The sequence below is a fragment of the Saimiri boliviensis genome, chromosome 1 (genome assembly GCF_048565385.1).
Source record: "Saimiri boliviensis isolate mSaiBol1 chromosome 1, mSaiBol1.pri, whole genome shotgun sequence".
Lineage (NCBI taxonomy): Eukaryota > Metazoa > Chordata > Mammalia > Primates > Cebidae > Saimiri > Saimiri boliviensis.
In genome coordinates this window covers 187542371-187558083 of record NC_133449.1, presented here as the reverse complement: position 1 = coordinate 187558083, position 15713 = coordinate 187542371, and the positions used below count along the sequence as shown (strand labels likewise).

The window sequence follows — 15713 nt, the reverse complement described above, 5'->3', positions numbered from 1 at the left end:
ATGATGTAGCCAGTGCAACAAGACCCTGATGGGGCTAAATAAATGTGTCCTTGCTATCATTTCAATATATATGATCAAATAACCATATTTTAATCTTGCCTTCATTTTTTGACCTTAAAGTGTTAACATATTTTTAACCCATATGCTTGATTCTTGAAAGGATAATGATAAAATTACTCAACCATGTAGGTGTATTACCAAACTAATATACGTTGAGTGCATTCTTCTAGAGACAGACAAATCTTACCAATGCAACAGTTCACAGAAGTTTATTAAAAGTGCTGTTATTGAAAAGGCATTTAGTAAAGTAGTTAGTGCCTAACACTACAGACATTTGAGTTTTTGCTCAGAAACTGTAGGTGTTTTGTTTTGTTTTATTTTGTTTTTAAGACAGGGTTTTACTCTGACACCCCAAACTCGAGTGCAGCAGCGTGATCTTGGTGCAATGCAACCTCTGCCTCCCAGGCCCAAGTGATTCTCCTGCCTCAGCCTCCTGAGTAGCTGAGATTATAGGTGTGTGCCACCACACCCAGCTAATTTTTGTATATTTGGTAGAGATGGGGTTTCCATGTTGGCCAGGCTGGTCTTGAACTCCTGACCTCAGATGATCCACCTCAGCCTCCCAAAGTGCTGGGATTACAGGTGTGAGCCACACGTCCAGCCTGTAGTTTCATGTTCTAAGCCCTGAACGGAAGTGTAATTTTCTGTTTTCGTTTCTAACTTACTGGCACCAGGCTCCATGCCCAATAAGCAAAAGTTGAAAGACAACAGCCAGGTACCTGAAGTTAGGTGATTGCCTCTGCTCCAGACACTCCTAGAGCAGCGCTGACCCTCCCAGCTCCCACAGCTCCCAGGTAGTCTGTGCTCTCCCCACAATGTACCCCAGGTACTTCTTCCCCTACTGCTTCCCCAAGTTTTCTGTCTCTACTACTCCCCATCCCCTGCCACCACCAACTCCTCACTCTCTCTCTTTCCCACCTCCTCATCCTTCCTTAGGTGTTCTATGTTCTCTGTACAACTCCTGTCCTGCTCACACCCACCTCAGCCTTGCCTAGAGTTTCAAAGTATTTTCAGAAAGAAAACCCTCATTTCATACTGTAACTTGGAGAAGAGGAGGGGGCTCTAAACTTGAACTATTTCTTTACATGAATTAAGTGACAGTTCCTTCTTTCAAATGGGCCTGAGTTTGGGGTTTCCACTGACCATTGCACAGTAGAATTATAAGGAACTGTGGCTAATAAGGCAGAGTCTTGTGTATAAAGAAAAAATTTCCACGTTATGAGAAGCCAGAATGATCATATCTTCCTAGTGTCTAAGCACAATTTAGCAGTCCTTCTAAGGGCTGGCAGAATTCCCAAGACTGATGCACAAATGGGATGTCTTTTCATAAGCCCCTTACACTGGGAAAGGAGAAAGCAGATTGCAGCACAGGAAGACAGTGAAACAGTTTAGTTAGTATCAAAGTATGATGGGTCAAGACATTTTTAAAAAAAGCAGGGAAGACCCTGTACTCTCTTAAATCACTGCCCCAGGGAGACAGGAAATGAATATGTGGAACTTGTGAACACATGTGAACCAACAGCGGGTAGGTACCAGGAAGAGAACTGCCTTGGATACCAAAATCTTCCCACCAGAACACTTGGTTTTAGCAAGCCACTCCTAATTTAAGGATTGCCAGAAAATCTAAGGACAACTCACTTCTCCACCCCCACGCTCCTTTCCTTATTGCCCAAAGATCCACTTTTGAATTGTGTGCCCTCAAAGCAGATACACGTTCTATTAATATCATATTTGCACCACATGTGTGCCACCACTAGGGGCATCTTTGTACATTAAAAGAGCAGATCCTGTCTATAAACTCTTAAGGCTGGAGTTTTAAAGATGCAATAGGTTGCTTGAGTTTAAAAATACTAAACAGAGACTTTACGCAGCCACCTTCCAGTGCCTTCACCAAATATACCTCCTCCGCCAGTCACCAGTGCTCTTCATTCCCATGCTGAGGACAGTGCAGATGGACAATCTTCCTAATGCCACATCCCTGGATGGCCAGGCCACTCTTTGCAACACCATTTTCAGCTCTAAGCCACACATTTTGCTCTTCCAGGATAAGGCATGATTCCTTCACTCAGGGAGATTATAACCAAGAGAGAATTAAAATAGGATTCAAGTAAAACATGGCAAGTTCTGTGAAAGGCCTAAGAGCTTCATGAAAATAGTGACACTCAATAGCACCTTTGTACCCCACGTATACTCCCTATGTCTCCTTTGGTGCCTGGTGCATGGTAGAGACTTCATACATATTTGGAAAGAGGTGAAGCTAGAGAGAGAAAAAGAGGAAGAAGAGAGAAATAGATAAATTAAAAAAGGACTGAGCCTGTCTTCCTACAGTGGGGAAAATGTGTTCTTTATCAACGTTGGCCTTCTGGTCACAAAACCACCTACCCACAGTGAGTTTCAGTTTCAGGACTTCAAATACAAGTTTTCATACCTTGAACCAGAACCCAATTTCTTAATAAATGAGATTTATAGATGCACTCTCAGTTAAACTCTGAGGGAGATCACGGAAAATAGCAAGGTTTTCCTGTTTTGGTTATCAGTGGAAATGTAGTGCATGCCATGGGCCTTTCTACACTGATGCTGTAAGTTGCTGTCTGATCATCATGGACTGTGGAAATATGCAATCCATGCCTAGATGAGTCAGCAAATTACATTACTTGAAAAACTGTTATTTACATTTAAGCCTTTTTCTTTCCAATTTTGGTCACTCAGAATGCGATTTCATATCCAAAAATGAAATAGAGGAGCAGCAAATTATCTGAATAATTCATGCCAGAATTACCCAAACACTTTTGTTCTTTGAATACTGCTAATTTGGGACTAGATAATTGAAGGGTTCAGGGAGGATTGAATTATCCTGATATTTTTCAGATAAATGCCTCAAGTTAATATTTTACTTGGTGTAGACTCAGCTCTGATCACGTGGGGTTTTGCCCTGCAGAAGCAGCGCTCCTGTTAGTGGTTTTGACCACAGCACCTTTTATATTAAAGCAGAAATGCCCACGAAAGTCTAAACTATATTATTCTTAGACTATGACCAAAAACTTCTTTTAAATTTTTTATTTTAATTTATTGTTAAAGTGATAGGGATACCTATAAGAGTAATACTAGCATTATAATAAAGACTAGATGTGCCCTGTGCCAAACCCACCCGCTTCCCTAGCGTCACTGTTTTGAATCAACCATGCGCTTTTCCTTCAGGTGTTTTCTCTAGTACTCTCTATTTCTAAGTAACATTTTCAGTTTCAAATATTATCCCTGTAATCTACTGGCATTCTACTATAGAAAATAAAATGATAGCATTTGTAAACATTTATAAAGCACTTATAGTATCCCAGAGAATATTTCAGGTACTTTATATATATTTACTATTTTAATCTTCACAATGATACTATGTGGCCTACTTTTTTTTTTTTTTTTTTAGAGACAGGATCTTAGCCGGGCGCGGTGGCACAAGCCTGTAATCCCAGCACTTTGGGAGGCCGAGGCGGGTGGATCACAAGGTCAAGAGATCGAGACCATCCTGCTCAACTTGGTGAAACCCCGTCTCTACTAAAAATACAAAAAATTAGCTGGACATGGTGGTGCGTTCCTGTAATCCCAGCTACTCAGGAGGCTGAGGCAGGAGAATTGCTTGAACCCAGGAGGCGGAGATTGCGGTGAGCCGAGATCGCGCCATTGCACTCCAGCCTGGGTAACAAGAGTGAAATTCCGTTTCAAAAAAAAAAAAAAAAAGAGACAGGATCTTTCTCGGTCACCCAGGCTGCAGCACAGTGGTATGATCTTGGCTCACAGCATCCTCTAACTCTTGGGCTCAAGAGCTCCTCCCTTTTCAGCTTCCTGAGCAGCTAGGATTACAAGCATGTGCCACCACACCCAACCAAGAAGATACTATTATTCTCATTTTGCATATTGGAAACTGAGACATAGGATGATTACTTATCTTGCCCAAGGGTACATAGTATTGATGGCAATAAATTGTGGAGCCAGGATTTGAATTCAGTCAGTGTGGCTCCTAAATCCATATATTTAACAATGAGCCAAATGTCTCTTGCTCTGCTTTAGCATCCAACACCATTCCTGCTCTCTCTCTTCCTGTCTCTTTCTCTCTCTCTCTCTCTCTCTCTCACACACACACACCCCTACAACATCCCTACTTCCTCTTCCTCCCACCCCCAAGAATATAGTTGTATCACCCTGAAGAGTTAAATCAGTATTCAGTGTTAATTATCATTGTGGTTATTTAAATATTAATCACAGCAAATCAATGTGTTGTCCTGTGTTGCATTTTCTCTCATACAATTTTATGTTTTTCATGGAAATAATTTTGATTTCTTAGTTTACAATGTATTTCTAAACACTCTGCTGAAGACCAAATCATCTTTTGGCACCTTCAGACAGCTCAGGTGCTTGTCAGTTTCTCTCTGTTCATGGAGACCCCTCCTCCTGCCCACATCTCCACTGCTGCCACCTGGCACTGCCACACAGCTATCATCCCAGTGTCTCCCATGCACATCTTCCTGGGAATTCCTTTTGCTTCTCTCCTGTTTAGACTCTGTTTCCTGAACCTGTCCTTTCTTTTTAGTTTTATTCTTGTGCTTCACTCATATATCTTCCCACCCAAGGAAGGTAAGTAGGTGCTAATTTTTTTGAGACCTTGCCAGTCTGAAAATATCTTCAATTTATCAGATTGAGTGTTTGGCTCAGTATAGGAGTCTAGGTGGGAAATTATTTTCTTTCAGAATCTTGAACACACCATTTCATTTTCTTTTGCTTCTAATGCATCTGTTGAGAAGCCCAGTTGTTCTCTGCTGATGCCTTGGAAGATTTTATGATTTCTTCTTTATCTCCGATATTTTGAGTTTTTGATGCTTTACCATGACGTGGGTCTGTTTTCATTCTTGGGCTATGGGCACTCAGCGATCTTTTTCAATCTGAAACTCTCAGTACCTCAGTTCTGGGAAATGTTTTGTACAGTTTCTTCGAAAATTTTTTCTCCTCCAATTTCTCTGTTCCCTCTTTTGAAAATCCTCTTATTCTAATGTCAGACATACTGGACTGATCCTCAGATTTTTTAATTACTCTTCCCTATTTATCCATACTTTAATTATTTTAGTTTGAATCTCTAGTATATTTACTGAAATTTGCCTTTCAATTTTGCTATTGAATTTTTTTTTCTGCTATAATAATGTTAATTTCCAATATCACTTTACTGGTTTTCTCTTGGTTTCTTTTTTGTAAATTTTTTTTTTTTTTGAGACAGAGTCTTGCTTTGTTGCTTGGGCTGGAGTGCAGTGACTCACTGCAACCTCCACCTCCCGGGTTCAAGTGATGCTCATGCCTCAGCCTCTGTAGCTGGGACTACAGGCATGCACTACCACACCTGGCTAATTTTTTTTTTTATTTTTAGTAGAGATGGGGTTTCAACATGTTGGCCAGGTTTGTCTCAAACTGCTGACCCCAAGTGATCCGTGTGCCTCGGCCTCCCAAAGTGCTGGGATTACAGGCATGAGCCACCGGACCCGGCTTTTATAGCATTTTATGTGCAAATCTTATTTAAAGTTTTGCAGTCAAATACAAACACTTTTTTTTTTTTTTTTTTTTTTTTTTGGAGACGTAGTCTTGCTCTGTCACCAGGCTGGAGTGCAATGGTGCAGTCTTGGCTCACTGCAACCTTCACCTCCTGGATTCAAATGATCCTTCCGCCTCAGCCTCACAAGTAGCTGGGACTACAGGTGAGTGCCACCACGCCCGGCTAATTTTTGTATTTTTGGTAGCAATGGGGTTTCCCCATGCTGGCCAGGATGGTTTCGATCTCTTGACCTTGTGATCCACCTGCCTCAGCCTCCCAAAGTGCTGGGATTACAGGCGTTAGCCACCATGCCCGACACAAATGTATATCTTTATCTTCCTTTTTACAGTAAAGGTGTACTGTGCACACAGTTTTGTTTCTTCCTTTTTTTCACCTTACATGTTGGAGGTCTTTATGTGTTAGTATAGAGAGCATCTTCATTCTTTAAGATAGTTGCTATCATCTTCATAGCTGCAATCGTCTACACAGTGCTTCTAATTCCTGCATCTGGCAGTGCAAATCAGTTAGTTGAATTCCCTGCCTGCAAGCTTGCGTTTTTGCTTTTTCTGCTCTGCTAAATCAATTCTAAATGTTCATCTACCTTTCTGTTTCTGAAGTACCATTGACATTTGTCTGTTGTATCCTCTCCCGTTTCCCTTATTCATCTAAATTTATGCCTTTTTTACTTCTTTTATTTCAGTGTTGTTTTGAAAGGTACGAACAACAAATGTGTGTATTCAATATACCATGTTTAATTGGAATTTCTATCGCATCTTTTCACCAATTAGATTTTTCTTTTACCTTCTTCCCTTTTCCTGTGTTGCCCATGGACAGGTCTCTAAAGTTCCAGTTAGAGGAAAACTAAACATAAGAATTACAACTTTCAGATGAAGATGATGATCAAATATATTCTAGCACACTGAGAATAGGCTTCATGGTCTTTGTGGGCAAGCACAATTTTGAGACGATAGAGCCACTCTTAGGGTTCTACTACATCCAAATGTGGTCTCATAATAGCTAGTATCATTACGAGAAAGTGTTTTTGTCTGGTATAGCAACAAGAAGTAATTTAGTAATAGTGGCCTTGTCCACCCTCAGAAGATATCTCCTCTCTGAAGATTTTATACCCAGAATGGGACTAATACCTCATGAAAATGATTGCACCTACCCAGGGCAATATTTATTTGAAAAGCAAAGCTGTTCCATGGCTTGAGTTTGTACTCTTTTTCCACAGACTTACTAGGTATCAAGTATTAAGGGAAAGCAGCATATCGTTCTTTAGCTTTTTCTTTTTCCCATAGATTTATCTACTTATGATCTTGCAACACGCTACTACTCAGTAATCACACACCCAAAGAGAAAGCATTCTTCTTTAAACTTTTAAGGCTCAAGCTTATTGGGAAATAAAAGTGTCACCAGTGAATCTATCTAAGTAAAATATTTTGTTTATACTTAACCAATAGTACTATACTTCCTATCTTGTTTAATTCTGATAAAACTCCCTTGATTGTAAAATGTCTGTATTTCAATAAGTATGGTTGAGAAATTATTTCCATAGCTGAGTTAAAAAGTGTTTAGTAAGTGTGTGTTATTACACGACTATTGCTTTCACTGTTTAATGACTAGTTTATATGAAAAGAGAATAATTTGCGTATTGGAATGAAGTGTTCTTCAGTGTGGTTTGTGTGAGGATAATTTCCATTTTTGGTGAGCTATTTGGTGGTATTGTCTTGTAACTTGACCATAGTTTTATCTAATTTTGGCCTGTGGTTTCTCTTCTGCTTAGGCATAATGACATCAATAGAAAAATGAAGAAATCCTACAGCATAAAGCACATTGCTGAGCCAGAGTCGAAAGAACTCTTTTTGTAAATCACTTTTTTAATTCCCTCACTGATGTCCTTTGGACCCTATTGGAAATTTCTGGACTGTCCTCAATGGAAAGAGAACCATGAGAACAATGCCTCACCAGCAGAAGAACAGACTATCAGGATGCCTTAAATTTATAGTAGTGGACTGTAAAAGATTCATTTTGGGGTGATATCTGTATATATAACTTGTTTTTTAAAGAGATGCTGTTTAAAAGCATGATTGGGAAAATGTATGTTTTTTTAAGATTAGATTGATTCACCCTAGCCACAGGACATTCACCAAGCCACTGATGCCGTTTTGCGTTTCATCAATTGCATGAGTATTTGCTAATGTTTGTTGAACGTCCTTTTCCCCATAACGTGGGCAGATTTGGCTCAGCTCCTTCATGAGATCAGGTCGGTGGTATTGTTTTCTGTCAAGAGTGTTTTTTCTGTCATTTCTACTTTTTGTATAAAGGAAATAAAACAATGTTAACAGCCACTTATAAGCTTGGGCCACCTACTTTCTAACAAATCTGTGATGTTCTGATTTCTAAGGGGCATTCCAAGTATTTTGATTGCTGATATTTGATTTCAGGAACAAACTGCTCAGTTTAGCAGTTTTCCCATAGGGGTCAAATAAAACATTCTATATTTCATTAAGTACTAAAGGATCAGACAAGTATATAAAGTAAGTCAGTTCCTTCTGCCTTCTCAAATCTCAGTGTTGACATGGGAAAATACTAAGGAGAACTAAGGATTTAGCCCCTTCGTGGGTCACTTTTTTCTTCCTCTGACACATTATGAGACCTGTCCGATCCCTTTAGGAGACAGTGTGGAGCCCGAGTTCATAACAGCCCCATTGTTGATGCAGCCCTTTCACTCCATGTATGCAGTAAGTTCCAGAAGGCTTCCTCCTATCATGTAAAAATATATCTCTGTTGAAACTTCAAGCGTTTTATTTTCAAAGTGTTGGCATGGCCTATAAGAGGCCTGTCAAGTTTTAGTTTAAAAGTAGAATGTATTCTTACCAGTAGGAGGGAATACTGTATGCTATTACAGTTGCTAGCAATGTTACTGCAGCCAAATCAGTCAAATGTGAACCATTCCTGTATCCTGATTCACAAAGCAGATAAAATTACTGAATTAAGAGGTAATCTTGCCTATGTAGGTCATCTGAAAAACTTGGCCTCGATGAGATGCAATTAGGTATAGAAGGAGCTAATAATATCTGAGTGCCTTTTATGTACCAGACACTATTATATAGTGATATTACTACTTAAATTTTGTAGATTAGAAAACAAAAGTTTGGAATGTCTTAAGTCCTGGGTCCCAGGTTGCACTACTATAATTCCCATAACTAGGCTTTGGTACATATTTGCCTGTTATCCCCACTACACTAGTGATCCTACATTGTGCTGTCTCTAGTGCACTGACTGCTGGACTCACACACAGGAAGCATGAGTTCTAGTGTGGGTCTTCTTCTAACAATGCTTTGATCTCAGGCAAGGGACATTGCTCTGCCCAAGAAATCTGGAAAGGGCAAGACGGGCCTACATACAAATCAAGGAGAATAAGTTTCCTTTCAAATTTACAGAGCAACACAGCTATGAATTTCAATTCATGTGCTGTGTCCTTGTCTGGGTCCTGTGAGTTGCTACTGTTAGAGCCTGCTGCCGTGTGTGAACCTTCATTTATCACGTGGTCTTTTCCTCAAATGAGATGCCCTTGCTCTGATTTATGGCTCCTTGGCCTTATCCTCCCTCTTTGATTGCTTCCTCATATTTCACTACTTTGTCCTATTGCTTGAGATTCTAATAGAGAATTTATGGCAAGCACATGTGAAATGTAGACTCCTGTGTTTTCTTTCTGCTTGGTGCAGAGGAGGTAATGGTGAGGTCACACAGCCAACCTTTGGGATTTGGCCAAAATGAAGCCTCAAAGAAAGAGAACCTGGCGAGTGCTCTTTCTGTCTCCCAGAGGTTCCAGTTTTGTTCTTAAAACTATGTTTTTAAATGTGAAAGATGAATGGGCTAGCCATTCTGCAGAGATTTCATAAGCCACATAGAGTTCCCAATTAAATATAGCAAAGAAAATTTCAAGACTTTGAAAGAAAGAGATGTTACTTTGACTTAGAAAACACTGGCAATTCAGTTGTTCAGTGACACTAACATTTTAGCTTCCACAGTATGAGTACAGAAGAGCAAAGAATTAAAAAAAGGAAAATTGGGAAGTTGAGCAGATTCAGATCAGCCAGACTGCAAGATAATGCGTTCTGTTTAATGATGTTGCTAGGATACTAAAAATAATGGCCCTTAAATTTTACGTGTGTCTATCTTTGCTGTCCACGTTCCTTATGAAATTGATACATTATGGTTACTCGAAATTAGTACAAATGATGTTTTCTTTACCACAGACTTAGTTTTGTGCAGCGTTTTTTTTAATGTTTATATTTTTCTAGAAGTTGAGACACATTAACATGTTAAAGAAAGCAAAAGTGTGTTTCCTTTTAGTGAGCAGAGCTTTGAGGCTTCTGTCCCAACTGCAGCCCACTGGGCTAGTAAAATGAGTAGAACTCTATCTGCATGCTAATTACGTGCAGCAGAGTAGGAAACTCAACTCCATTGTAAAACACAATCACATCTGTCAGCATCTTTTAAAGACAGGCTTCTTTAATGTCACTAAAGGGACTTGTATTGCCAAAGTTCAACGCAGTAAATTAAGAATGTTTCTTAGAAAAATAACAAGATACCACACTGTCACCACTTTCAATGGATTGAATTCCCATTATTTATTCTTGTAAAACAGTATCAAGACTTCAAACCAAATAAGAAAGTTCTAGACATGCATCACAGGGTTGGAAGTGGGATGAGGCTTTCAAAAGATATCTTCAAGTAAGACTTTGAGAATCATTTTTCTCAAAATGAATAATCATAAGCAAAATTATGGTAGATACTAAAGGAAATAACTAAATATTTAAATAACTCCCTGAAAGACTCCTTGATACAAACTAAATTAAATGTTTTTCTCTTCAGAAGCCACCTATATGCTTAATGTTGAATTAAGTTAATAGAGCTAAGTAAGCATATGGAATTATTGCAACAGTGTTGGTGCCATTGCCTCTCATAAAAAAATGGAGTTCACACTGTCTATAGACCGTAACTGTCACTGGTTGATAGGTCTGTTGTTGTTATGTTGTCTCAGTATTATTTCCCTTTATTCTTTATTGCATAGTTTTATATAACTTTTCAAGCACTCGATTCCTGTCACCTAATGAGACCATAAATTTGTTAATCTCAGCAGAATCTTGGTATCACCTCTCACAGATGGTGGTTAGTATCTACTAACAACTTACAGCTGTCTTTCTTTTCATTTCTTCCCCAGTCTTCTATTCTCTCCTCGTCCTCCTTTTTGCTCTTTCTTCCTCCTTCCTTCTCTCCCTCACTCTCTCCCCTCCCTCTTTGCTGTCATCTTCCTTCCTTTTTTCTCTCCCTCTTCTCTGCCTTCTGTTTACAAGATCACTAAATCCTGTATATATATAGGATCTTCCTTGGAAGAAACCTGGCAAAGAAACTGCAGTAAGCAGATATGTGCTGGACCAGGTTTACAGTGAAAAGCAAGTTGCTTCTCCCTTCTCGCCAGAGCATGTGAGTGGAACAAGCATCCCATAGGCTGATAAACTCAACACACTGTGAGTGAACCCATGCCAAAAAATGAGGCTCTGTGCCAAGCATTTCATCTGAACAAAAAAGACCTGGAAGTTAGTATCAGCCATAGGAGAAACAAAGATAGAGAAGTCTAACAAATTGTGCATTTGGAGAGACTTGTGGGAAAAAAAAATTATTCCAACCAGTTTATAGCAGTGATTCCCAAAATTTGCTGTACTTTATACCACCTAGGGGAGCTTTTAAATATTGGATGCCCAAGCTAAACCCTCAACAAGTAAATTCCTTTCTGTGGTGGAATCCAGGCGTCAGTATTTGTAAGGAAGAAGATGAAGAAGAAGAAAAAAAAAAACAAGAGGAGGAGGAGTAAAGAAGGAAGGAGAAGAAAAAATACTAGGATTTCCATATGCAACCAAATTTAAGTTAACAGATAATAATTGTACATATTCATGGGATTCATGGTGATGTTTGGAAACATATCATGTACAAGAGATCAGGTCATGGTACTTAGTATATCTATCACCTCAAATATTTATCACTTCTTTGTGCAACCAAGTTTTAAAACCAGCACCTTGCTAACTCAAAATGCCAAAACCCATCAGCATTGACATCAGCTGGGAGCATGTTAGAAATGCAGAATCTTCCGGCATTCACCATGGCTTCCACTTTTAATTTTGTGATGGTGTGAACTGTCTATTGAGAAAATATTTGAGAAGATTGGGCAAAAAAGGACCCTGTCCTCAAAGAGAAAGCAGGGGTAGCATATCCCTCAACCTTTGGTAGAGTATGGAGAACCTATTTTGTGTTTTAAGGGAGTGGGGGTAATGTGCATACAATTTGAAAACAATGTTCCATGTTGTAGATCACATGTAGGAAATTTTTTGTAAATCCTATGATTATAGAAAGTGAAGCTTCTTTTCCAGAGGGGAGAGGTAGAAGACAGAACAATAATTTTTCAACCCAGGATAGGGTCATTACACTTTTATGTTTAATCATAATGTAGCTAGGTTTTCACTTGTTATGAAATATTTCTCTAAATTTCCTAAAATCAATGTTTGTAGAAGTCAAATCACCAGAAAACTATTCGTTATGCAGTAGCATAACCAAGACAAAGCACACTCAAAGACCAAACCCTACCTCTCAATACCTTTTCCCAGCTGCTACTGCAGTACTCTTAATGATAAGCCAGCAAGACATTCGATATTCTATTACCTCATTGCTCAGGACACTGTTATATGTCAACTATATTATTTTGTACACAACACATACACACACACACACACACACACACACACACACACACACACACACATATTGAATGCCTACCATGTACACAGCTCTGCCCCAAGTGGTGGAAGTAAATTAGCAATAAATTTATAAGAAATATTTCTGATGAAATGTGGAATGTCTTAATTAAACAATAAATCTGAGAAGTATAGTGTTCTGTTGTGATGTTATACTCATACATGTATTTTATAACTATATTTTTCCTGAGGAATTTGTTGTTGCCATTGCTCAGCCAATTAGGAACAATGGTGGAAGAATTTAGATTCTATTATTTGTAAAAGAAAATGCTAGTTATCTCCTCAGTATCCTTTCTCCTTTTCTTTCTGATTAAGAGAACACAGTTAAACGTTCCCAGGTAAAATTACCTTCCCAGATGCCCCTGAAACTGGGAATGGCCATGTGACTCAGTCTGGCCAATGAGAAGGAAGTGGAATTCATAGAGTGGGGCTTTAGAAAATCTTGTAGTGGACAAAGCTTAGCTGGCACTCATCTTTTGCCCTTGAAGTACAGTACTGCTTCTTTAGCTATAAGGGTAAAAGTCAGATTCTTAAGAAAAAAAAAAAAAGAAAGAAAAGAAAAGAAAAAGAAAAAAGGAGAAAAGGAACTGAGTTCCTTGTGCAGCTGCGTAAGCCCTAAATTGTGCATGTTGCTTATTGAGTAAGAAAACTCTCCTAATTGACTAAATTACTGATATCTGTCTTTTGGTAGGAGCAGCCAAATATACAACCTCACCGAGGTACTCAGTTGACAGAATAAAGAATATATACACACAGGTCACTGAAATAAAGTGGCATTTCATAAATCATATTCTATTTATCACTAGGACTAGGGGATGTTTAGCTGTTCTCCAAGATTAATGGATGTTTTGCTAATCAGTTTGGTAAACAGTGCATACAAAGTCCTGACATACCCTGTGAAGCCTCACCTGCAGAAACAAAGGACACAGTCCTCAAGATGCTGGCGGTACTGCTGGCCCAGAGCTTTCAGGTGTTAACCTTCCCCAGGAATTTCCCTTTGCTGAAAAGAGTCTCCTTGCCCAAGAGCACAAACTTTCCAGGGCAGCCCATATCCGGTAGTGGTGTCATTGTCGGGGTATATAGGCCCAGCCCCTAATATAACTTGGGACAACTCCAGAAAGCCATCCCAGCTTCAGACCTCCCCCATGGGTTTGTCCCAACTTCTTCCTCTGCCTGATATAGCTTCTTTCTCTTCCTTAACATAGATGTTGGTCCCAAGAGCCATCTGTAATAAACTTCTTGCACGTTAATCTCGAGGTCAGAGTCTACTTACCAGGGAATCCAATCTGTAATGATAAATTAGCATGTTCATATCTTGAAGAAGGCCCAGAGTACGAAAGAAACCTGTTTAATTGGGTTTGGTGCTTAAACTGATTTATAAACCAGGGGTCTTTTAGAATACTTTTCACATCCCCCAGAGTGATTTCTATTAATATTAGTTTAGGATGTGGTGGAATCAATTTTAGGTCGTTACACATATGTGGAATTTAGACTATTCTAACTGTCATGAAAGCCCAATGTTAAAGCAAAACATATATACCGGAACAGAGCTGTTTAGTCAAATTTCAAAGAAATGCAGCCAAAGTTATATTCTATTTGGATACAATTTTGTGGTCATTATTATTGACATATACCATTTCCAAGGTCCTTCCAAAAGGTATGAGCTCAAATTCATTTCACTGCTGATGGTTAAACTACATCCTAAGTCTCCATAGAAATGTCATCTATAAACTATGGCATTTATCAAAAATCAATAGAAGAAATGGTCCTAGAAAATAAGTTTCTATATATTTTTTATAAAACTCTTATTGAAACCATCATATATTTAAAAATTCAATGGCTCTATAAGGGGCCATAAAATAAATTCCTCTTAGAGTTAGTACTAGAGGAAAAAAATGCTTCTATAGGAAAAACTGGCATGTTTCTTTTTATTAGCTAATAAGAACCTTATATAACTTGTGTTTTCCCTTTTGGTCTTGCTTGCCAGGAAAAGGTCAAAAGCAAAGTTTGCATTTAATCTCAGTAGCAATCCTTAGGCTAGTTTCTTCTAGTATACCAATCTTTCTCCAACTCCACCCTCTTCCTTTGTTCTAACATTCTGTGCTTTTCAATGGCTGTAACACATGTATGTCTTCTATTTTAAGCCACCCCAGACCTTCTGAGAATAAGTAGGCTGAAATAAATGTTTCCATCATGTTTTTCTACCTGCCCAATCATGCCCATTTCTTTTATTTGTTAGCTGGTGCAAACATAATTGCCATTACCTTTAATGGCAAAAACTGCAATTACATTTGCATCAACCTAATAATCGATGTCGAAGCCCACACCGATTGCGTGTGCAAGGCAATGGTGATTCAAAGTGTAAGACGATTGTTATCTTCAAGTTGCTTACTGTCTGCGGAGGCTGACAGAAATCACATGCACACATGTGTAAAGTGCAAGACAAAAAGCAGTATGTGTGGAGGGACTCGGTACAGCTGAGAGGAGGGAGAAATCACTTTGGGTTTGGCTGAGGCCAGGCAGGTGTCCTGTATAGTTTGCTTTTAACAGAGGCTGTCAAATATATACTCAGCTGCAGTGATTGGCTGCCCATGTCTGCATGTAATGTGATTAAGTGTCAAAATGAGAACCACAGATAGGAACATAGTACTACATGTTCACAGCCAAATGGCCTTACTGGTAGCTTGTCAAACTCAGAGAATCTTGGAAAAGGGTCAAACAGCTCTTAATATTTTCCAACCTACAGACAGGTGGGCAGAGATTCAAAAGGGAGTTCTCTGCTTAATTCGTCTCCGTGCTCTGACCCAGATCCAGGGCCTTAGAGTCCCTCTTAGGACCACCCCTCAGCGCAGTGTACTCCTCTTCCTGGAGGCCCTTAATTACCCTGCTAAGAGCTCTCTTCAAGACAGCTTGCTGTGGGGACACCTTCAGCTCTGCTGTGTGCTCACCCCTAGGCCAGTGACTGAGCACAGCAAAGGGATGAGAGCCAGGGTATATCCTCCCACCCTGAGACATTTCCAAAGGCGAGCTGCAGTCTGGGACTCCCCTTGACCTGCCTAAATTCTTTTTCTGAATGCGTTGCAGTCTAGGGCTCTTCCTACCTACCCAGTCCTCCTTCCGAGCCACTCTCACAGTGTCAGAAGGATGTTGCTGCCGATATCCATGCTCTCTTCCTTTATCCTTCAGAGATAATCTAATGGGATTATCCTTCAATCCTATTAAAGAGGCAAGCTCCCTAATAAGTCTCTTGCACATGTAGTCACATT

General features: G+C 39.4%; 1 protein-coding gene across 9 annotated transcripts in view; it reads left to right on the top strand.

Moving 5' to 3' along the window:
* SNCAIP (synuclein alpha interacting protein) overlaps window positions 1-7980 on the top strand; it is a 156059-nt gene extending 148079 nt beyond the window's left edge. For all 9 annotated transcript variants that reach the window (XM_074382197.1, XM_074382200.1, XM_074382172.1 and 6 more), the window contains one exon: window positions 7416-7980. In XM_074382197.1, coding sequence (XP_074238298.1) covers window positions 7416-7500 — 85 coding nt within the window. In that variant the 3' untranslated portion in view covers window positions 7501-7980. The remainder of the gene's footprint in view (window positions 1-7415) is intronic.
* The last annotated feature ends 7733 nt before the right edge of the window (window positions 7981-15713 follow it).